Genomic DNA, 25,094 nt, shown 5'->3' on the forward strand with positions numbered 1-25,094 from the left:
TGCTGCTGGTGATAAAACACCTAGAAAGACTGGCCTTAAGTATCCCGTGTAGTATCTTTCCTAAACCATTTTGTGTTGGGAGTGAGAGAATGTCTTTAAAATCAGCCAACTTCATAATGGTTTGATAATCCATCCTGAAATTACGCAGCCACTACTCCTGTGGCATACGTCCGTACAACATATTCTGCCACTATATATTTAACCTCGTCCCCAGGATATTGTTGCCCCTGAGCCGTTATTACGGAGTGGCCCTTTTCGCCGCTATCTACTTCATCAACAAGGCAAAATGCCCTTGGAACGAGGTTGCATATTATTGTCCAACCTTAAAAATAGAAAAAAATTCTACTTACATCTCGCAGCTAGGTAGTTCAACAACAAACAAAAAAACAAATATCCCTACCTCTTCACACTTTTTAATACATTATTCCAATCTCTTTAATAATAGCCGTATTCCGTCTGCCTGCTTGTGCACGAGAAAAACGTTATGCTGCGGAAACACGTAATGCGATATATAAAGGACGGGCGACCCTGTGGATTTATCCACGGGCTAACGACTAGTCTATATTATAATACCCGTATACGTCTGTCCGTCTGTGACGCAAAATGGTAGCCAGGCTGCGCAAGTAGCGAGAAGCACGCAATGCGATATAAAAAGGACGGGCAAACCCGTGGATTTTTCCACGGGCTAACGACTAGTCTCTATAATAATAACCGTCGTCTGTCTGTCTCTGTGCGGACCCCCCGCTGAGTTAGATAATTATGTTACGGAAACACGAATATCAAACGCGATTTATTTTTATCCACGCGACGGGTAACTATAAAGGACGGGCGAACCCGTGAATTTTTCCACGGGCAACGACTAGTCTCTTCAATAATAGCCGTATTCCGTGTGTCAGTGTGTCTTCGAAAGGCGCGTCCTGTTACGGAAACACGAAATGCGATATATAAAAGACGGGCGACCCTGTGGATTTTTCCACGAGTTAACGACTAGTCTCTTTAATAATAGCCGTCGTCTGTCTGTGTGTCCGCGAAGGACGCTTCCCGTAACATAAACACGAAATATTTAAAATGTGCACGAATATCAAATGCGATATAATTTTATCCACTTTGATGCAACGGGTAAATTTAAAGGACGGGTAAACCCGTGGATTTTTCCACGGGCTAACGACTAGTCCCCTTAATAATATGCGTATTCCGTCTGTCTATCACGCGAAGTGGCACCGCAAGTAGTGAGACCAGTAAGTGTAATGTTTGTAATGTAATGTTTACATTTGAATGCGTTACCAGGTCGTTAATGGTCCAGCTGCCCTAAAATGAAAACATTTCGGTCCAAGCCGAAATGAAACCGCAGCGGCATAAAGGCTGCCTAAAACTTGAATGCAAAAAATTGCAAATTTTTTTTTCACACCTTACCGGGACGTAGAGCATCGTGAGCCGGTCCATAATGCAAACATCGCCGAAATGCAGCAAACACATTGGACGTTGGTTACTCGGTCATCAGAGACTTAAAATTTGTTCTAAACACCTAGGATATAAAGCAGTGGTGGTGACACATTATCTAATTTGCTTTCAACCTCAAGACTTTTCTTTTAGATGTTTGTATTCGAAGGAACCCTGGAAAAAGGGAACATGTGACAAATTCTGCAGCGAAAGTAATTACCTGCTTGCATAATCATTTGTTGCAACTAAAAAGGGGCAAATAATCGAGAATTATTCTCGTCCCCAGAGCTCTTTGAGATTGTCAAAAGGAGTATTGCTATTGTTGTAACTCCCTTAATGTCGATTATCTACGACAAAGTAAATTTGTTGAATTTCCGCGCCCGAAGGCGTAGGAAATTCTTTAAAACCGTCGTTTTTTCTTTTGGAGCATTTTTTGAGAAAAAATCGACCCTGGGATTTCACGTTCCTCTGATTTTTTGTTACCTAAATGTCATTTTACGCCAAAATTGGTTCAAAAATTAAAACTACTTTATTTTCCACAATATTTGGCAAAGTTAACAAAAAAAGTATACTGAACATGATGGTGACATCAAAATTTCTATTTTTGGCCACCTTAAATGTCATTTTAGGCCAAAATTGGTCCAAAAATTAAAACTACTTTATTTTCCACAAAACTTGGCACAGTTAACAAAAAAAGTATGCTGAACATGATGGTGACATCAAAATTTCTATTTTTGGCCACCTTAAATGTCATTTTAGGCCAAAATTGGTCCAAAAATTAAAACTACTTTATTTTCCACAAAATTTGGCACAGTTAACAAAAAAAGTATGCTGAACATGATGGTGACATCAAAATTTCGATTTTTGGCCACCTAAATCTCATTTTAGGCAAAAATTGGTCCAAAAATTAAAACTACTTTATTTTCCACAAAATTTGGCACAGTTAACAAAAAAAGTATGCTGAACATGATGGTGACATCAAAATTTTGATTTTTTGCCACCTAAAATGTCATTTTAGGCCAAAATTGGTCCAAAAATTTAAACTACTTTATTTTCGACAAAATTTGGCACAGTTAATAAAAAAAGTATGCTGAACATGATGGTGGCATCAAAATTTTTGTTTTTTTGTCAACTAAATGCCGTTTAAGACCATAAACGTTTCAATCGGAAGCCTTTCAACCATGAATGATAGGCTATAATTTTTGTTCGCAATTTCTTTTAAAGTGTGAGTTTATTATGACACGTTTCGTTTTGTTTGCGTTTGTTGTAAGATGTAATGTCACTTGTGTGTTTTATCTTCAGAGCTTCAAGCACCAAACCTCTTCGAATGTTTGGCACGATAACAACGAATTAGCAGGTTGTCATCAAATATTTTGGTAGCGAGCGGAAATTCTTAGAGCCCCCTACAACTGCAGTTTAACAACCGGGCTGGCTCGGTAGGCAGGATAAAATTCTAGATAACCGCATGTCTCTAGCTGAAGTATATTTTAAAGGAGAGTCGAACAAAATATAATTTTTGTGGCAGCCAGAAAATAAATTTTAAGCGAGAGAAAAAAAATATAGATTTCTAAATCCTAAAATCTACTAAGGTTACTACTATAATAACGAACAAATAACGTGCATCATGCATCTCAGGTTGGAGCGGCTGACAGAATATTTTTGGATATTCGTGCAGTCGTTAGCCGAGAATCGACAGATATCCGACATCGAATATCTGTGCGAGATATAATAATGGTAATATGGTGGCTTCATCTTTATTCATGAGTCTTTACTTTCTTTATCTTTACTCACAAAGTTAATATTTCTTTAGAATGTTTAGTAGTATAAAATAATAAAAATGTTCCTCACATGTTATGTAATATTTCTTGTTATTTTGATCTTTAACTTTTCATTATTTTGTGCGTATTCACCCGTGACCATCACAATAAGGAGAAATACACTCCATTGTTTTTTAATTTAGCCACCCGTTTGGCAAATGTGTGAAAGTAATGAATTATAAAAAAAACAGCACTCACAAAGATGTAAACAAAACTGGTATTTTTAACAGACTGTTTTATATTTTGGATCTAGTCTGATGTCGTTTTCCAAAGTTTTAGGTGAAAATTTACTGTTTTTATTTAAAAAAACATAAAGTTTTATAATACACCTTTCCCGAATTTCATTAATTATAATGACGTCATCCAAAATTTTATAATGGCTGTTCAAATAAAGATATTCAGATAGAATATCAAATTATCATGACAAAACTGAAGTTTCTAGAGCAATATAATACTCTGGTTGGATTTTATTTAGATTTGAAGAAAATAATTATTTTAAAAAACGAGGCTATTCTTAGCTGAAAGCTCGGCTAGATGAAGGGTTTGACCGTAACTTTCAGTTCACAATTGAGGCACTTAACGAACAGAAATATTTAGTGAGCAGAATTATTTTTAGTATCGACCTCTTTCATTGAGTTTGACATAATTAGAAAATTCGGGAAAGGCTTATTCTACGAATCAATATAAAAACATTCTTATTCTTTTTTTTAGAACTTTTTTTGTTATGATGGCTGTAACATGTAAATTAATTTATGATGTAGCCAGTCGGTCTGGTCTTTAAAATCAACACTGTCATCATGAACTTGTATTCAGCAGCCGTTTCGTGCGCAGTTTGCCTCTCTTTTAATAAGTAGATAAACTCTAGATAACCGCATACCTCCAGCTAAAGTATCTTTTAAATTAAAATAGAAAAATACAATGGCTAAAGATTTAATCATGTTGTAAAAGAAATTCCAGCTTGCGTGGAATTCTTTGCGTTTTAACATGAACTTTACGCTGATGATGCTGTTACTAAAATGTCGTCGAAACTTAGCCCAATGTACTTTGAGTGTTTTCATTTACCTATCTGTGTTCGCCATTTTATAAATTTCCCGCGCGTCAGCGAGCTGATCACCTACCGAGTTGTGGTTAGTTCCGCCATATAAGCCGGGTCAGCTTGACTCCATATAATCAGCCCCTTACCTAACACACTATAGTAAAGTTAAGTCTAGCATCTAAGTTACGGAAAAAAAGTTCCCTACTGAAGATTCAACTTATCTTAAAATCTCATTTTAGGCAAAAATTGGTCCAAAAATTAAAACTACTTTATTTTCCACAAAATTTGGCACAGTTAACAAAAAAAGTATGCTGAACATGATGGTGACATCAAAATTTTGATTTTTTGCCACCTAAAATGTCATTTTAGGCCAAAATTGGTCCAAAAATTTAAACTACTTTATTTTCGACAAAATTTGGCACAGTTAATAAAAAAAGTATGCTGAACATGATGGTGGCATCAAAATTTTTGTTTTTTTGTCAACTAAATGCCGTTTAAGACCATAAACGTTTCAATCGGAAGCCTTTCAACCATGAATGATAGGCTATAATTTTTGTTCGCAATTTCTTTTAAAGTGTGAGTTTATTATGACACGTTTCGTTTTGTTTGCGTTTGTTGTAAGATGTAATGTCACTTGTGTGTTTTATCTTCAGAGCTTCAAGCACCAAACCTCTTCGAATGTTTGGCACGATAACAACGAATTAGCAGGTTGTCATCAAATATTTTGGTAGCGAGCGGAAATTCTTAGAGCCCCCAGGGCTTCTTGTTGACTTTTGAAAGAAGAAAAAAACACAGTTAAACAGCGAAGTTTTCTTTTTGGTAAATAAAAAACTTTATAAAATGATTAAGTAAGACAACAATTTGATTTGCCTCGTTTACTCAATACAAAAAAATGAAGTTTTTTGAGTAGTAAACTAACTCCGCAATGTTAACACTGCTTGCTATATCGCCAATTTTGATTGGTTCCTTGTACATGACTAGACTGAGTAGCTTTATGGGAGACCAGGCTAGAAAATATGGGCATTTGAAGTTGATTTTTGCTCACCAAAATTTTCATAAACGAGTTTACTTAATAGGTAAAACCTAAAAATGCTGACAATGCTACCAAAAAGAAAGAATTATAGAAACTAAGATCACTTTCAATATAAATATTTGTTTTACCACACTTTCCTTCCTTTTAATTGTCATGTTGTTCAAGTTCACAAAAATTCCTGGTAACGAAGTGTCTACACACATTGTGAATTGGACATGCATTGGACTTTGGACAATGTACAAAAGTGGGTTCATTTGTTGCCAAAGCATAATCTTGCTAAACGTTCACTAAAAGCGGTAAGTAAAATTTTATACTCTTTTTTACACTCGTAAACTTTTACACAAAGTAAGAATATATTTATATTATATATATATATATATTTATATTACATATATTTATTATATGTTTATAACGGCTGGGGCTTGGCTGTCCTCTGTGTTTAAGAGTATTAGATATTACAAAATAAATTAAGAAAGATCTTAGTAACACCTGGTACCACCATGAATTATTTTCTTGCTTAAAATTTTAATAGATTTATAGAAGTGTGATTGTAGAAAAAGTTGAAATGTAAACACCTCGAAACGCTCCTCCTTCGTCGGTTTGTGTTACATCCATCTCCTCATCTTACAATGTACATAATTTTACATATGCAGAATTTTTGTGGTTAATTTTTAAAATTATTTTTAAACTTTTTGTTCAGATTTCGTCGTCGTTAAACCATCCATCAAAAATGAAAGTTTCAGTTCTTGGAGCAGGAAATGGTGGCTACGCCTTAGCATTCCATTTGGTGCAATTAGGACATGAAGTTTTGCTTTTTGAATCTGATCAATTTAAAGAAGCTATTGAACCTATTCAAAATGCTGGGTGTATTAATGCTCTCAAGGAGTGCCAGGGCTCGACAGGGGAAATTCATGGAGTGTCAAAGATAGCGAAGGCAACGACTGACATTAAAGAAGCAATGGAGTTTGGTAATGTCGCCATGTTGATTATTCCATCATTTGGTCAAGGTCTGGTCTTTGAAGCTGCTTTACCATATCTAACTAAGGATCACATCTTCATCAGTTTACCTGGAAATTTTGCATTTCTTGACTACGTCAAAGTCATGCAGAGGAAATCTTACACGAATGATTATTTGAACATTCCATTTACGCTGGTCGAAACCAGTTCGATACCTTATGCTTGTCGTAAAGTGGACGCTAACAACGTGTTTGTCAATGGTACGAAGAAGATGATGCATGTTGGAGTATATCCAAGCTCTCGCACGCAAGCAACGATGGAGAAGATTAAGTCTCTTTTCAGTTTAAATTTAATTCCTAACAAGAACGTCATCCATACTGGGTTAAATAATCTGAATTTCCTTCTACATCCTGTAATCTCACTACAGAACGCTGGATGGATTGAAACAAAGAAAGGAGATTTTTTGTTTTACAACGAAGGAGCATCACCTGGCGTTTTACGTTACCTTGACGCTCTTGATCAAGAGCGACTTGCTATTGGGAAATCTTTTGGATTTGATATGGACAATCTTCTAACTGTCTGGTCAGGATGGTACGGTGACACGAAAAGCAAGACATTGGAGGAACTGATTGAAAACGCCTACTTCTACAGCGCCATCAAAGCACCTCCGACTTTGAAGAATCGATACATTACTGAAGACATCAACTATGTCCTTGCACCAATTGCAACATATTTGGCAAAGAAGGCAAACATTGAGACACCAGTGGCTCAGGCTTTGATGACGTCCGCCCACGTGATGACAGGCCTGTCAGTTGCACCTGTAAGAAGATTCGATGAATTCCCAGGAGATTTGTCTTCTATATAAGAAAGAATATAAAAAACTTTATCATCAAATGTACTGTTACGTTTTCAGTAAAGATACAAATCGTCATTTAAGTGTATTTCTTATTATAAGTCACCACGGTAAATTTCCATTCGAACTTAGAAAGCAAGTAGTTAAAGTGGTTTTCAATTTGACAAATCTTTATAAGATATTTGTAATTTCTTGCGTTAAATTTAAAGAAGCTTTTGTGCTTTTATATATCTTAGCGCCTCTGTGTATTCGCTGACTGGACAATCTTGATCAATATGTTTAAAAAGACTACTGGTTTTAAAGCAATTTGGATATTACAGAAACTACAATAGAAATTATAACCCAAAAATTGCTACCAACAGAAAATTGTTTCTATCTAAGTAACCAGCATTCCAAGCTTGCTAATGCTCATAGCGGAAATAAAATCGACACGCTTACTTTTACTAACAGACGCAAGGCTCAGTTGAAAGGTTCAATTGTATTTGGTTCAATTATATTTCTTTTAATCAATAAATATAACCAACAAAATAAAACTTTGACAATATATTTCAAAATTAAATTTCATCTTTAGGTCTAAAACGAATCAATAAAAACAGTTAAAACCGTTAAAAAATAAAACATATCAACACACATATCATACAGTATTCACACGGTGTTCTTATAAGGTTACTTGAACATAAAAAATTAAGCTATAATCAAAAATCCCTAAGGCATACCAAACTATAAATTTATCAATCAGACTCTGATGGTTAATGTGTGGCTTTTGTATTCGTCTTTTGTATTTGAATCTGGTGTAATGTCTTTAATCCAGATTGCTTCCAAAGTCATTAAGTGATACACAGATTTAAGTGACGTATCTAGAATTTCAACATTATTCATCGTAGGAGTACAATTACAAGTGCGAAAGTGACTACCCACTGGTGTTCCAAGACGTCTGTGCTCTCTTACGCGATTTAGTAAATGAAGACTAGTTTGGTCGACATAGCACGATGTAAACAAGAAATTTCATACACTATACCACTTCTGAAGGTTTTATCCACTAAGGGCTTCAAAGATGGTAACATCGTTTTCAACTTTTTTCACGTTGAAGTAACTTTGTATGGAGCGTTATAGTCGATTAATTCGCGTTTTTGTTAACTGTCTGGATTTTTCAAGCGGACAATACGGTTTTTAGGCATTCTGATTGGCTTAGCGCTTTTGACGATGCATCATTATTCTGTATGTGTCGAACATCGTAATGTTTTGTTCACAAAGTATTATTCTTTAGGGACTTTCAAATTCTAAATAGAATTTTTGTTTTTAGACAGGACTGTTTCGAATTTTGACCTCAGTCATTGCACCAACCTCGCAAGCTCGGTCTGCACTTAGACCTTGGGCGATATTTTGCGGTACAGCCCGGGGTAATCGGTTATTGTTGTATTATAGTGAGCGTTCGAAATTCTCAGTAATCCCCTCCCTCCCCCCTCCCCTGTATGATACAAAAATCATTTAAACTTTCTTTTCTTCTTCCTCATCTTTATTTTCATTTTATTTAATATCTTTTGCATTTGTTCAATAATTGGCTCATAAAAGGAAGCGTGGTATTGATTGTTCTGTGGTATACTTTTAGCTTTTTTCAAACTGTTATGGAAATTATTCCAAGTGCTACATTCCATGTGCAATATTCTATATGTTATTCCGATAACTACAGTCTTTTTGTACTTTATGCTAATGCGAATTAGTTCATTGTTAATCCTGTGCTCATCGATTTTCAATACCAAGTTGAAGTTAATCTTCCTTCAGAACGCATGATTCTCATGTCTAGAAATGGAATGTTTAAAATCTTTTTTCTCGTTTGATAGCTAGTAAAATTCAGATTTGGATGAAACGAATTATTATCTTGCAATTTATAAACATTATCAGACTTTTTATCACGTATTATATCATTTATAACTTCTCCTCATCTTTTGCTCTTCAATCATACTTACTCAACCAACCATTTGCTATATAGGGAGCTAGTGGGCTACCCATTGCAGATAAATCAAATGGCCCTGCAAGTTCCAATCATTTTCCGGCTATCTTATTTCCCCAGATGCACATTGATTCTTGATTTAGCTACTTTGCTTTCAGTTTTTCATACACCACCAGTCATCAATTTATAAAAAAGAACCCCTTTCTCGTTTTTCCTACTTATTTATGCATTCAAATTTTGAGTTTATGATAAAAATATACAGATTTTAATATCCTCACAAGTCACTTTGAATTTTTATTCGCTTAATTTTTGGGAGATCTTTGGGTAATTATTGGCTGATTTTTGGCTGATTTTTGGCTGATTTTTGGGTAATTTTTGGGTAATTTTTGGGTGATTTTTTTAAGCACAGTGTGTGATAATATGTAGCAAAAAAGAGCTTTTTTTATCCAACAATCACACAAATATTTGTTGGGGAAAACAGAAAACAGAAACAACAATGTGTTGGTTAGAATAAAAAGCATTTATAATAAACTAAATAATATCTAAATAAATTAAATATAATAAAACTAGCTGATGAGGGAACTTTTCATGCAGCCAAAATTTTAAAATTACGTAATTGCATAGCTTAAAAACATGTAAAAACTTAACAATCGTATATTCCTAAGTTAAAAATATTATAATGAAAAAGATTTAAACACGACCCTTGTATATGGCCACCACATCAGATTGTGCATCAAATATGCTGCTGTTTATTCAAAGGAATGAGCGGGGATCCATACAACCACACTCCACATTTGCACAGTACTTTGAGAGTAGGTCTGCCAAACTGCTGGGAACCGTATAATACATGTATGGGTATGAATCAGTACAATTCTTGTTTAAGCTACCGATAATTTTCTTTGCTTGCGATTTTCTGCAACTGTTTAAAGCATCCAAATTCTCATAAAGACTTTATTCAAAATAAAAAGAAAAAAGAAAAAATATATTTAGCTTTGGGAATATTTAAATGGTAGCGTTTGGTCGGAGTTTAATCGCTGTGGTTTTCCTGGTTGTTTTCTTCGTTCGCTGTAGGGTTCCTGGTTGTTCAGATAGACTGCTCATTTGCTGCTGGTTTTTGTGTCGTTCTGTGAAAACTGCTCTTTGCACATGTTCAGGACAAAAAAGAAACGAATAACACCATACATAGTGGACGTCTATTGGACTTACTAGGCTATGTGGTTTATGATGCAGTGTGATCCTTTTTATAATCACTTTAAATTTATGTATTCTATAATTTATGATTAGCTATATAGCATGGCTATAACAAACTGTGTTGATTATTACTATAAAGGAACCAATTTCGTACTTCGTGTTAAAATTTCAAACATTTTGTTATATATATCCGTGTATTTGTAATTTGTGTTTGAACATATTTGTTTGATTTTCTATTATAAAAAACAACTAGTTTTTACCTATCACAAAACGGTTTGTTGCTAATTTTATTAAAAAGGAAATTGACAACAACAATAGCAATGTTTAATTGCCCGTGACATCACCCCCTGTAATTAATTTCCGAACAATCAATTACATTCCCGGTGGCTTTAAAACCCGTCACGGTAAATTTAAATTAGAATACCACAGTTGAAATTTATGGCTATTCAAGTTGACGTGTTTTCTCACATGATTTGTTCTAACCAATTAAAAATGTGCACTAAAGATTTATATAATACAGAATATAGTTTGGGTTAATTGAAAACTCAGGGTACCCCAATTTGGGTAGTGTTTGGAGTGGCAGTTTTATTCTACCGGTCGGATAATATGTGTTCTTTTTTGCCACTGACAAGTTTTGCAGATGGAAACCATCTAATGAGATTGGCCAGAATGGTTTCTATTCTGTTCACGATAATTTTCAATGTTTTACGTCAAATTTTCTCCTTATGAAGTTGTCTTTCCAATGATCAAATGACGTGGAAACGAGGCTATAACTGTATATGAGTAACACTACGCCACACACCGCGTACAGTCAAATCTTTGTAGCTATGATAAATTATTTCTATTACGCGTTGTAAACCGTATTTAAACTTCTTTTTAACAACTGGACACCGAACTCGGTATGTTGGGCGAGCTAAAAGTCGTCATATTGCAGCAAAATTAAATCTATAATATCTGTTTACAAAATACCCGCTTTGAAATTAGCTGCCCCGACCACCACTCCAAATGTCACCCCTATTGAGTAGCCCATTTTTTTAGTTAACCCATATAGTTTTTAGGTTATGCTTTTATGAAAACTGTGAAAAATATATAACTTGTTACCAGTTGCAATAATAGACTAGTGGATAAGTCCGTGGGATAATCCATTTAGGCAAAAGAAAACTGAAAAATATATGTTGCTTTAGAAGTTTTGCTGACGTCGGCAGTGCTAATAAAAATATTCTTTTTGTGAGAATTTTTTACCCGTTGCCTGTAATATGTAGAGCGCTGATCTTTATGTGTATTTAGCAAATGTTTGATGAAGCAACACGACCGTAAAGTCTGTAATTGCTCAACACTTTACTCTCAATACTACGAAAAAGTGTTTTAAAGTTGTTGTTTTTAGTATCACACTTTTTAAGAAAGCCTTTGATACTGTTAGTCACGGTAACCTAATATTTAAACTAAGCCAAAAAGGCATTGCAGAGAAAGAATGGTTTACAAACTACCTTTGTGGTCAAAACAACACGAGCAGTATAGTGACGAGTTGTCAGATGGTAAATTCGTGTATTGTGATGTTCCACAAAGTTCACTTCTGTCGCCAGGAGTTAATGGCATTCACAACTTTGTTAAGAACTGGAAAAGCCTAAACTATGCTGATGACACTGTAATCCTTGCTTCATTAAAAATAAATTGCATGAAACAACTTTATATAATTACTTAAGTGTTGTTCTTGACCAGTCACTCTCACTGCACAGTTCATTTTAATAACTCCTACGAAAAAAGCTTGAGGTCGTTTAAAACTACTGTCGAAGGTACGTTCCTTGTTAACGGTGACAACACCTAATTAAATTTAAATGGAGTTTTCCAACTCTATACAACTGACAGCTTCCTCTTATAGATAGTTTGGAAAAAGTTTATGTTTTAACAAATACAGAGAGAAAAAAAAACGCGCTTTTGGAAATAATCATTATTACACTAGCTCGCAGATGCTAGGATATTCAAATACAGTTGTCCGTCCCGAAATGGAAATTTTTCCATCTTTGAGCACCGACACGGGAGTAGTCGTGTGTTCGAATCTCATCTTGGTAACTATTTTTACTTTTTTTTTCTTTTTACTATCTCGCCTGCGAGGATGTGTTCCCAACTCGTAACTAACTAACCAAATGGTCAATTGCATCGTCACAAATTTAAACTTTATACCTAAACTCCCGAAGTACTTGGAAGTCATCGATCAAAATTGGTATTTGTTTTCGACAAAATTTGGCACAGTTAACAAAAAAATTATGCTGAACATAATAGTGACATCATAATTTTGATTTTTGTCACCTAAATGACATTATAGGCTAAAAATTAGTCCAAAAATTAAAATTACTTTATTTTCGACAAAATTTGGCAAAGTTAACAAAAAAGTATGCTGAACATGATAGTGTCATCAAAATGTTAACTTTCAACCATGAATGTATTTTTTCTTTTTTTTAGTAATATGTTTTTTTTAACTAAAAACTATTATTTACTTTATTTTGCTTTTTCTCATTTTTTTTTTTTTTTTTTTGTTTTTGTTTTTTTTTTTTTGGGGGGGGGGGGGGGGGTGGAGCCTGTGGTCTTTCTTCTTCCTGTCAGTCAGTTTACTCCAGACTGACCTAACGAAAATTGAAATTTCGAGGAACTTTCTATCAATATTATTGCCTATCCGAATAGCAAAATATGTCGTGTATAACTTCCTAACAGAAATCTCAATTTCATAGACAGTTTTTGTATAAACTTTGTTGGCGAACTAGTTTACGTATATAATACGCCTTGTTCGTCTTCAAATATAAAAAGTTTCCAATTTACAAAAGTGTTTGATATAGTGTTATATGGTCTTGACAAGCAACACATTCTCTTACTTGATTTACTGCCAACATCAAGGAGATGCGTTGAAATATTATCTTCGTTGAAAATATCATACAGACCAGAAAAATGCATTTTTGCACTGCTATATAGTAAGCCATAGAAAGGCATTCTCTGATGAAAGAAACCAATCATGTTAAGTTGTGTAGAAGCTTTTTAGTAGAAAAGACACAGACCTGTTGAGAAGATAAGACTCGAGCTTTTTATTTCTTAAAACAATAAAACGAACGAATGTTATGTTGCTAAAATAAAGTAGGTATTAATAATCGAAAATTAATAGGTTCAAGAATCACTTTAATAATTATTTTAGGCTACAAGTATCTCGCGTAAAAATAATAAAACTTTCAGCGAGAACGTCGTAACAATGAAAAACTAAAAAAAGAGCAATTCGCAGACAACGTGGAATCTAAGTTGGTAGACTGGTAGTTCAGTTTCATCGCTATTACCATGCTATTACTTTCGTTCCCAGGTTTTCTTATTTCTATTTCTTGACGCTGACGTTTTAAAGTGACGTTAATAAAACCGTCAAATATCCGACATCCTGTGTTATTTTTTCGACAACCATAATAACAAGATCATTATGAACATTAAAAACATTAAAAGAACAATTCTTTTGATTAGGTAATCAGCACATCGTTGTGGTGTCGTTATGTCAAGGTATCCATTTCAGTTGAATGAGGTCATCATTCACACTTCACCAAAAATAACAAAAGAACGTGGATGCATAGTGTAAAAATAATTTCCTGAAGATAAACTCTGATTTTGTTTGATTTACAAAACATTAAGTGAAAGAAGAAGTAAAAGTCGTATTGATTTTAGTTGGAAGATTTATTTGTGGTTTTAAAAGCATATCATGTTGGACATTTAAAACGTGGTGTTGATCAAAGAAAATGTTTATTTTAATGTTGGTATGTTCCATGTTGGGATTAAGCGAAGGTAAGCGGGTATGTTAATAAGAACGGTTGTAGTGCACTGAAACCACTTTGTGTTAAGGCACACACGAATTATTAAAAATGCACAAAGTTTGTGCGACACCTGAAATTTTCATGTGAATTTTTCATAGACAGTTTGTTTTATTATAATAAATTTCTGAAAGACAAAGTTTAATATACTTTTCCTAACTTTCTATAAGAATTATATTGAATTTATTTTCTGCTAAACTAAAAATGTTAAGACACGAAGAAGTTCATAGGATAAATTCAAAACGTTTTCGTGACGGAAGAGTCATCATGTAGTCACGTGTTGATCAGATCCGTGTTATGATGACGTCACGTACTTGCGATTTGTCTTCATTACGTCATGCTAGAGGAAGAAGTAGCAACTGGCATAAGGGAACTTTTATCATTGTCTCCCTTTCCCTGGATACATAAACACGAGACTTTTTTCTTAACCATACACAAAATTGTCTGGGATCGAACGTAGACATCAACACATAATTTTTCTACTTTCAATATTTTTTAAAAAAACCCTCTAGACCTATGTAAATAAAAACACCCTATTGTCATTCAACTCAAAAAAAGATTTCTCTCCAACTACAGAAACTTGACCCCTTTGTAACGACTCACATGGTTGTCGTCAAACACATGAAACTTTGTGGAGCTTCAAAATAAAGAAAATATATTCCACCTCATTTAACATTACAGCGTTACAAAAGCCGGTGCTAAATGTGTGAATACACTATGAAAATTATGTTGGGGTGTTGCATATCTGATGCTTATGAACCTATGCTAGCCTGTAACGTTTCTGCTATCAATAAAGGAACTGAAAAAAGGAGTCCTAGGGAATTAAAAGTGTTCATTTAAGCTAAAAATTAAAGCCCTGCAGCTAGAAAACTGCCTTTTGATATTTCAATCAAATTAAGCGGTAACCAAAAGGAATGGACTAGGACTTTGTTAAAATTGGAATAATACAACAATCTTATGCAAAATGGAGGCAACCACTAGACCAGCTGAATGTAGTTGAAATAAGACAGGGAAAAGAAATTTTAAGAAAGCAGTATATTGCGCCACCTTGTTTCCAGCCTTTGCACGCACATTTCTGTTGTTCCTCTTATAAATAAATGTTGGTGAGAACGACAATTTTTTTAGTTTCAAAACTGACAAAAACAAAAGTACAATCGACTTTCGATGTCAAAATGTGAAGTAGTTGTTTTTATTAGATGGAACAGTAAAAGAACAGAGGAATTTTTACGACGTGAGAGAAAGTTCAAGACGTCCAACTACAAAATATCGAGATTCTGTTGTAACAGTACTGTCCAAATTTGATCATCGGTTTTTTACTAAAAGTGATTTCTTGTTAAGAGAACTTAAAAATCAACTCTGTATTTTTTAAATTTGCATGATAAGATGTAAGATCAGAGGGGAAAACAAATGAATAACTCCAATAATATGACGTGTAGTAGAGAGATGTCAAGTTCTTAAAACGAAAGTCCGAGTGAGTCACGTGATATAACAAGTCAACGTTCGTCACTTACCTCACACAGCTTAAGGAAAGACTTAGAATTCTAAAAAAGCTGATGTAAACAAATTTTTTCAAGCAAAAGTTTTGTTGCTAACCGAAGATTTGAATTGAACTTTCTTCTTTTTTACTTTCCAGCTGGTTTTTACTTCTACAAAATCCATCAAGGAGATCGATATATGAACTATTCATGGACCGACACTGAGTACACCAATCCACCAAAATCTAACTCAGACATTTTAAATCGTGGTACTGGTTGTTTATTTTCTGGAAAAAATCGTCAACATTCAAATCCGTTTACCTCGAAATGTTGGATTGGATGGACAAAAAAGCGACACTCAAACCCATTTATTTTAATAGCTTTAGATCGAGTCAGCCGGATCGAATCGATTACGTTATTAACATATGTCAATCAAAGTATGGGTGCTGGGCCAATTAAAAACATAACTGTGAAAGCAAGCAAAAGGTTAAGGCGCTTGCAGTTGGTTGGTCATGTTTGTACACCAAGGTCCGCATATTTAAAGGAACCAAAACATTACGAGTTTCATATTGGATTAAAAAATTTGACTGTTAGATTTATAAAACTTGACTTACAATATTCTCTGAATTGGATCTTGATACGATATTTAGTTGTAAAGAAAACAGGTAATGTTTCTACTGTGTCTTCTTTGTAAATTTATGTTCGGTATTTTACGATTTATGTCATAAGACTTGATTTCATTTTTATCAGCTCCGTTTTTGAAGACAATGGCGGGAAGTTTTAAACAACGAAAACAGGCCAGACAGTGGAATTTTGATAATCAATGATTAGCAATTTTATTAGCTTAATCACTTTTCCAATTCTCGTTACAAGCCGCAAGTAGATCTCGAATTTGTTTAATAATTTAAAAAAAACGTTCTCTCTTCAGGAGACAGCGCAAACACGATAAGAGCAAAGAAAGAACTCGAACTTACAAATTCATCATCACGGTGTAATTTATCCATACATGCAGGTACAAAGTATACTTATTGTATTTTCTGTTAGTTATTTTTATTTAACAAGAGTCTTCTTTTTTCTCTCAAAAAAGCGTTCTTTATCTAATAGTAAGTTAGCTTCCTTTGAGAAACTTACAAGTAGGAATCTACAATCGTGAACAAAATATTGAGACGAAGGCAGATTTTTACTCATTACCCAAATATGGACAAAACTTTCAAACAGTCCAGGCTTCAAATCGCTACTTTTGCACACACGTAGGGCAGGCAGAGAGCATTGAAAAGTTGCTTGTCACATTCTTCAGCACACCCGCACACCGAAATAATTCACGTCAGAGATCAATGGCCGTGATTAATGGCCTTGCTGACGTCAGCAACAATTAGCACATTTTAAGAATTTCGAATTTACTAAATAACCTAATATCCTATGTTCACTCTGAACATTGTTGAGTGAACTTTGAAAAGTTCAAAATGTGTGAATCTAACCTACGCAATTACTTGTGATGGGGAACTTCGAAATAAGCTGTCTTGTCCCAACATTTTGTGACCACGATTGTAGTTACAAAAAAATGGCACTTGCTACAGTTTATACACAAAACGAATGATTTCGAAATATCTGATTTCGAATCGCTACAAATACGTTCGACTGAATAATTCTAAACTATCCATTAAACCATGTACCGTTGTCAGTGGGGTCGAATCCGGAGGTTGTAAGGAGTTGGTTTGACTTAAATACTCAAATTTTTAAGCTAGTAAAATTTGAGAAATCTCTTGTTATACATCGACGTGTGTTTTTTACAGATAGCCGTAGATTTTCTGTATCTTCTGTTAATAAAACACAGGTTTAAAACGCAGGTTTTAACATAATTGCTGAGCGATTCCCTTAAAAAAGAACCGCGCCTTTCAGAACACTCCACCTTTAAAGCCTGGTCCTACTTAAGCGCTTGTTTAGTCAAAAGAGCAAACAATAAAATTGTCATTAAAATTATTACGACATTTCATCATTTACATTAACGACCAGCTGGTTCATTACTTGAGCAGATTTCTACCACAATGGGACATTAATATACCCGTACGTTTTCCACATTCATAGACAGTTTTGAGGCGACATTTTCGACACTGGATTTTATTTTCCTTTTATGGGCGTCACATTTTTTCAATAATTTTTAATTTAATATTTTTTTTTAATTGGTATTTTCCGAAAGTTTTACCAGTAAACAGTACATTATTTGAATACCTCCTTTAGGTTAGATATGACCTGTTTTTTGTGTAAGCAAGTCTAGACATGTTCTTGCTGATAACGTGTGGCCATTTAATCATATTTGTTTTTTTAATATTTTTATTGCATACAAATATGGTGAACGTAGAACATTTAAATCACTTTCAAATCAAATCACAAAATCAATTAGTGTTCACACGATACCATATTCCTATATTTTAGCGATCATTGTTTTAAAGTCGACAGGACTTATAATTTTTGCGGTGTTATTAGAAATTTGAGAAGTTTCCGACCATTTATATAAAAGCTTTGTTCTTTGTTCAATTTTAAATATGTATCTGTCAACACGGTACGATGACGTGTATTTGACGTCATTATAATTTTGTAACGTCATTAATACACGATTATTTTTAGAGATGTATCTGAATGACAACGACAGAATGGCTTTTGTTATTGTGGCAGCTGTTGTTGGCATGGTAATCTGTTGCGTTTTGTCGTTATTGACATATTATTGTCGTAAACGTCTGAGGCGTTTATTGACGAATCAACCTAAAAAATCAACATTTTTCTTCGACAATGAGTTCGTTAATATAGTAACGCCGGAAAATTTTCCCGACAAAAATGAAAATAACGACGCATATTCGTGTGAGCGTTCAAGAAGAAACAACAACGAACGTAAGTGTCGTACGTATTTGTCTGCAATTTTATCGTGCAAGCTGTGACCGTGAAAAATGTTTTAATATTCATTAGAGAAAAACGCTTCGCTTTTATGGGACGCTTTGCTTTTATGGGATACATCGGGGCTCCAATTGCTTTTTTTTATTGATTTTCATTTAATTATAGCGTCAAAGTTAGCTGTCAAAGATGAATTAAAGGTACCACTTTCTCCAACACTAACGAACATACCTGAACAGGAATATAGCAGTTTCACTGAAAAGGACGTATATGTAAATGATTTTAAAACGAGAACAATTAGCAGATCTTCTACCAAGTCGAAACGCTTCAGATATTCACGAAAATCTCGACGGCTCACAAAGAAACGTCGTGAGTCGTATAATAGCGTTATGTCGTCTAGTTTATATTCAGAGTACGCCGTGCCGTGTCGGATTAGAAGAAAGAAATATAAAGTGATCAGTAGAGATAAATTGATATTCAGGGAACAGATCGGTGTCGGACAATTCGGAGAGGTCCATATTGCCGAAGCAATCGGATTGGATGATATTTATAATAACAACAGTATTAGGCGCATGCGTGCAGGCGATACCACATACGTTGCCGTGAAGACATTAAAAGCTCTGGATAAAAATATTGAGACAGAGTTTATGAAAGAAGTGAATGTAATATCCCAACTAACACACGAAAATGTTGTGCGGTTGCTAGGGGTGTGCACAGAGGCTCCGCTCTTGATGGTAGTCGAGTATATGCAAAATGGCGATTTAAACCAGTTTCTGAAACAACACTTTCCTGTGATCTCTTCTAGCGAAATTTCTTCTTACGATGCCAATGTATTACACCCGGACGCTTTGCTTTACATGATTGAACAAATTGCTTCTGGGATGAGGTATTTGCACTCAAAAGGTTTTATACATCGAGACTTAGCCACAAGAAATTGTCTTGTTGGACCAGCTTATAAAGTAAAAATAGCTGATTTTGGAATGAGTCGATATTTACACTCAAAGCAATATTATAGAGTTGAAGGGCAAGTTGTTTTGCCTATTCGTTGGATGGCACCAGAATCTATACTTTATGGTGAGTTAGCAACAAGTTAAATTAGAAAACGTGAAAATTAGTTTTATGCTTCTAAGTATTTTGAATGTTGGTTAAACACATTTTGATAAATGAATTACGGTAAAACATAATCCCCAAACACTTTGTCTCCTTTTTGCTTTTCTATTTCATTCAAACGTGTCATATCAATTGAGTTGTTTAATTCTCAAACAGTGGAATAAAAAGACAAATTATGTTTTACTCGATCGCTATTCTCGTTGCAATAAGTAGTAAACGCAACAACAGCAAAAAAATGACTTCTTTAAAATGCAATATCAAAACAAAATTATCCATCCTTAATCCATGTGCTATTAAAAAATGGTGTCTAACAAAAGAGGGATGATAAGAGATATCTAGATTACAATACCAACACGCATATAATGTCACATGGTCACGTAAACCTTTCTTACATTTCAGGTACCTTCACAAAACAAACAGACATTTGGAGTTTTGGTGTCATGTTATGGGAAATCCTCACTTTTGCAAGAGAAGCTCCTTACGCGCGGTTAGAAGATAGTGATGTAATATGCAATGCTTATAAATCAGTTCAAAAACCGAAAGATAGATTCCCGATGCTTCATCAGCCGGAACACTGTCCAGATGATATATATGACTTGATGATAAGTTGCTGGGATTTAAACGCGGGGAAAAGACCCTCGTTTTCATATTTGTATAAATATTTTCACGAGCAGTGGGATAGCGAAGAAATCGAAATTTAGGTTAATATGCGGAAACTATACAAGCACAAAAGAAATGCTTTTTACAGACTAACACAGCATGACAAACGAAGAAAAAAGTCGTGACCTGAAAAACATTCATTCTCAACAACCAGCTGAAAATTACGAGTATAATTATTATAGGGATGTATATAGATGGAATTGTTTATTTTAGAATATATAGATTTATTTATAATAGCAAGTTTGGTTTTATCCGCGTCTGAAATAGACATTGAGTGCAGCTGAAATAGACATATGTGTACTAAAACATCACAAATTAAAGCACCTCATTCCATTCTCTACATATCCCAACATTCCTTTCCTTAAGAGCAGGATGTAAATAGAACTTGAATAGCGATAGTAGTTTGGTCGTACTTTTTTTAAACTATTAATTTTAAACAGTAATTTAACAGTTTTTTAAAGTGGTGCGTGACGGAGTGGATAGAAAGTTTGTTTTGTAGTCAGATGGCGGTGATTCGGTCCACGTTTAAGATTGTAGTTCAATTTAGTACCGTCAGTTTAGTCCGGTCCGGATCATCGCGGAATTTGTTATTTTACAGTCGAGCCAGGGGAGTGCTAAGGCATGTAGCGGAGCCAGATCAGCGATACGGATCGGTTTGCCACAGTTGGTTATTGCTTTATTAAGCTGTGCCGAGCCGAACTCAATAAAATTTGTGTGATTTCAGCTTATATAATGGATTTCATATACGTTGACTAAATCTTTTAGAATAAAGAAGGAGGTATCACGAATGTTGATTATTTGTGAGAAAAGCTAAACACGTTTAAAGAAAAAGGTGGTCATTTTCATAGAAATGAGTCATCAAACGACTTCCCGCAAACGACTCCATGCGTTAGCAAAATATGAATCATTTTTTTGTCTTACAAAAGTTATGTAGAACATTGACGAGTTAGCAAGTAGTTAAAAAAAAGAAACGAATTCTTTAATAATTTTTCTTAACTCGAATTTTAAAAAACTGAAACCGATTCTATATGTAGACACTAAATCGCAACACGCACCAGATTAGGATAATTACAATAGTAGGGAATGTTTAATTTTTTGGTTTCGAAAGTACTACCAATAAATGATGGAAATGTGGAACAGCGTACATCAATCATAAAGTTATAAGGAGAATAGCGTATACACTACTTTGAATAAAACAAGGTCGGCCAGCAAAACGTAAATCATATGTATGCACGTCATGGCAAGATTTTACAAAATACAGTGGAATCTCTCTATCTCGACTACCCTCTATCTCGAACTTCTCTCTATCTCGAACTAAAGTCTCGGTCCCTTTGTAGTCCGCCTAAGGTATTTTCCTTTCTTTACTTTTCCCTAAATTATTTGCTCATTTACCGACGTCTTTATTATTAAAACATCAGTTTTATTTGATAAATTATGTCTGACTGTTTTACATTAAATCAAAATAAAATTTTCTGCCGCGTTTCGGGTGTCAATCCATTTTCAAGTGCCAGCGCCGAGATGAATTAATGAATTTTGGATATTAACACTGGCATAATGAGCAGTATCTTAGTGCTTGTGACTTTTCACAACACATTAAAGCTAAGACTGATAGTTGAATCAATGGTCTAAGTACCATGAATGCAGATCATTTATAATGTTGTAATAGCCATCAAACATATTTGTAGTGATACTGTCTGTTTGTTTTTGTCTTTCGCTTCATAAAGTACGTTCCTTGATTTTAATGATGGCTTGTTTAAGAAATTATGCCAAAATTCTAAACAGGCAGAGGATTTAGGCAAAGGTAAGAAAAAAAGCAAATGTGTCTAAAAGCAACTCTCTCACTCCATCTGCAGTTGTTATAATCAAAGTGTAGAGAAAACCGATAGTCGATACCACGTAGGGTGCATGTAAATATAAAGATGGGATAAAAGATTACACCAAGCTTATTTTCTTATGGAAAACACCCAATGTTCTTATCAAAGTTTTACACTATCGCTATTAAAAAAAACATTAATAGAGGCATCAGCCATCGCACCATATAATCTTGTTCCTATTGTTATAACTAGTATTTCATCTCAATTATGTTGACAACTTTAGAATTAGTGGGAACATGCGGCCTGGGCGTTGGCGAAAGCTTATTAAGAGAGAGAATATATTTTGGGTATGTAGTAGATTTTGTTGTATTTATTTTCTAATATCTTTAAAACAGCTATAAGAGTAGCCATCTTGTTAATGAAAATTTGATACCAAGTTTGTTTAAATTACTAGTTCCTTCATTTTGATTTTTTCTTATGTATATTCTTCGATTTGTTTCTTGTTTTTGGTAAATAGACGACCTTGATGTTTTCTTGCTAGTCACAGTGAAACAGAACTTTATTTTTTATATAAGTTATGTCTTATTATGTAAGAATTATTTTTTATTTTTTTTGTTAACTTTAGCTTGATAAAAGTAATTAAATTAATCTTGGCTAGTTAACTATCAACTTTATGTTTCAAAAAAAAGTATATATCATTTTTTTTAGTGTTAGTTAGCCGGAATCACTCCTTGGTTTTAGAAGCACCTTTTACCTAAGTTAATGAACTTGAGGAATTTTTAAACTGCCCGAAAGTATTTTTTTGCAATATTTTTCAGGAAAATCACATGGGAATGCCTATTCATTCGCAATGCTGCAAACAACAATTTAGCTTTTGGGGAAATTCAGCTGTTTAAAAAAAGGTCCAAATATCGCTCAAAAAAGCCTGCATTAATTTAGAAAATATATTAGCAAGCCACCAATGGTTTATCTTGAAACCTCGGGAAGTTACTAAGTCACGAAATAACAGAGTTTATGTCAACATCACTTCGGCTATCAACAAGATTTGTGTGGACCGAACAGGCTTTTGGTGGTGACATGAATGTTTATCAACGGTTTTTTATACCAGCAGCAGGACATCGAGATTTGTGTCCCGAAACCCCTCCAGATAAATTTTACGAAAATCTTAATGGCAAATATACTGCAATGCTATCACAAACCTCCTTGCACAAACAACCTTCATTGAAATTTTGTTGGCGTAGCTAAAGTTTTTAAAAAGGATTAATTTGGTATGATTTGCTTGAGGGTTGTCTTTTTTGTGGTAACAAAATTGAAAGCGCTGTTGTGCATTTCAGTAATAATATACGGCAAGTCAACCTCGTTCCCAGGGTCACATGGCCCCTGAGTTGTTATTTGCCGCTATCAACTTCATCAACAATGCAAAATGCTCTGAGAACCAGGTTGTGGGCAAGTCTGGAAGTTATTCGACGAAAAGCGTGAATTTTATTCAAAAAGTTGCTCGAGCTTGCCCATATACAGGGTTTTTGACGAGCCAGTACCCTCATAATGCAATAAAAACTTCATAAATTTATAAAAAATGTGAAAAATTAATTGGTCTATACACAAGAACTGGATTAGCCAATCATGCTGTTACTGGTGTGAGGAGTGTTAATATATACCTACAGCGTTGTATCCCAAAAGTACTGCACATAAAGTTTATTACACCAGCCTAAAAACACCGCAGCAACTTTTCAAGTCATTCCAAACAATGGGCCTGAGGAAAGGCAAGAATGACTAAATGTCTACTATGGTTAAGTCAACTGGATATTTATTCGACTTCAATTTATAATTATTGCGCTTTTTTGTTACAAGTTCTTGGATATGTCAATCGAAACATCAACCAATCTTTTTTTTTTAATTCGAGAATTTAAAAAAACAACAACAATATACAATCAAATTTTTCAAATTTCTTAAATTGAATTCAACAAACTGTGCCGTGAACAATTTGCTTTATATATCACCTATGATATCACTATCATTCTTTTGCTAAAAGGAATAAAATTAGCATTGGGGAGGTGAGCAATTATGTCAAAAATTTAAGAATAATGTTCCAACTGAGTGGAATTATAGGATCATATGCTTTTGACAAATCGTTACTACGATTATTTTTATTATACGGAATATTTATACAGGATATATCCACTTCAGTGTTTGAAACACTGTTATCACTGTGGGTCCTGTGTTCTGAATATATACATTAGGTATACACCGACATTACCTACCCAATTTCCCTCACATGGCATGGGTTAACCGTAGCTGTTGTGAAGACAATTGCTACATGGCCGCGCTGTGGACCAATCACGGACCTTGTGATTGCGAAGCGAACTCCATAACCACAAGGCCACACGCCACCACGATATTTTGGTTTACGATTTTTGATAATGTCATCAACCCGTCGCTCCTTAATAGGGAAATAGTCCTAGGATTTGGGAATTGTGGTTCCGGGAGCTGGGATAAAAACACTTCCCCGTTTCTAAGTTTTTGGCCTTGTACTAAAATTGTGGTCTTGTTACTAATTTTATGAACGTTCTTTTATTTTAAGATCGAAACATCCACCATCTCCATTTTGAACAAATCTTGAGGGATATATATTAAGTATTAAAAATCAGCAACATGTTCATTGCTGAACTAATGAAATATTAAAATACTTGGTTCATTGGACTTGTTTAAAAGTCATTATTCAAATTATCAGTTTTTACATAACACGTTTTGCGTCATAGAGTTTCCAGAATTTTCGAGATCAAATTTAAAAGATATCTAAATTTCTTGTTTTTTAGAATGATATGGAATCTGTAAGTTCACCCCATGTTTCTCTGTTTTTAAGGTTCACTCGGGATTTTATGGCTTTACAAGTTATTTGGAAGCCCTGGGTTGGTATTTGTGGAAATCTCCAAGCTGCAGGCTTCTTGTTTGTTCTTCTGTTGTACGTTTATGATATCTTCTTCTATCTCCACAATTAAATCATTTTCTAGAACTATCCTTTCTACAGTTATTTGATA

General features: G+C 34.3%; 2 protein-coding genes across 2 annotated transcripts; both read left to right on the forward strand.

The window, feature by feature from the left end:
- The first annotated feature begins 5,525 nt into the window (after positions 1–5,525).
- Positions 5,526–7,219, forward strand: LOC130629444 (opine dehydrogenase-like). Its single transcript, XM_057442635.1, has 2 exons — positions 5,526–5,622; positions 6,027–7,219. The coding sequence occupies exons 1-2, from the start codon at positions 5,542–5,544 to the stop codon at positions 7,146–7,148; spliced, it is 1,203 nt and encodes a 400-aa protein (XP_057298618.1). The 5' UTR covers positions 5,526–5,541; the 3' UTR covers positions 7,149–7,219.
- Positions 7,220–13,767: 6,548 nt separating this feature from the next.
- On the forward strand, positions 13,768–20,476 carry LOC130629445 (discoidin domain-containing receptor tyrosine kinase B-like). Its single transcript, XM_057442637.1, has 6 exons — positions 13,768–14,085; positions 15,745–16,251; positions 16,515–16,598; positions 18,212–18,472; positions 18,641–19,546; positions 19,982–20,476. The coding sequence occupies exons 1-6, from the start codon at positions 14,040–14,042 to the stop codon at positions 20,281–20,283; spliced, it is 2,106 nt and encodes a 701-aa protein (XP_057298620.1). The 5' UTR covers positions 13,768–14,039; the 3' UTR covers positions 20,284–20,476.
- Positions 20,477–25,094: the final 4,618 nt, after the last annotated feature.

The sequence above is a fragment of the Hydractinia symbiolongicarpus genome, chromosome 2 (assembly GCF_029227915.1).
Source record: "Hydractinia symbiolongicarpus strain clone_291-10 chromosome 2, HSymV2.1, whole genome shotgun sequence".
Classification (NCBI taxonomy): domain Eukaryota; kingdom Metazoa; phylum Cnidaria; class Hydrozoa; order Anthoathecata; family Hydractiniidae; genus Hydractinia; species Hydractinia symbiolongicarpus.

Excerpts from the sequence above, each read along its gene's own strand:
- LOC130629444 (XM_057442635.1), top strand. The coding sequence starts at position 5,542 with ATGCATTGGACTTTGGACAATGTACAAAAGTGGGTTCATTTGTTGCCA. Across the intron at positions 5,623-6,026 it reads CTAAACGTTCACTAAAAGCG|ATTTCGTCGTCGTTAAACCA; the intron begins GTAAGTAAAATT and ends CTTTTTGTTCAG.
- LOC130629445 (XM_057442637.1), top strand. The coding sequence starts at position 14,040 with ATGTTTATTTTAATGTTGGTATGTTCCATGTTGGGATTAAGCGAAG. Across the intron at positions 16,599-18,211 it reads TAATTTATCCATACATGCAG|AGATGTATCTGAATGACAAC; the intron begins GTACAAAGTATA and ends GATTATTTTTAG. Across the intron at positions 19,547-19,981 it reads ACCAGAATCTATACTTTATG|GTACCTTCACAAAACAAACA; the intron begins GTGAGTTAGCAA and ends CTTACATTTCAG.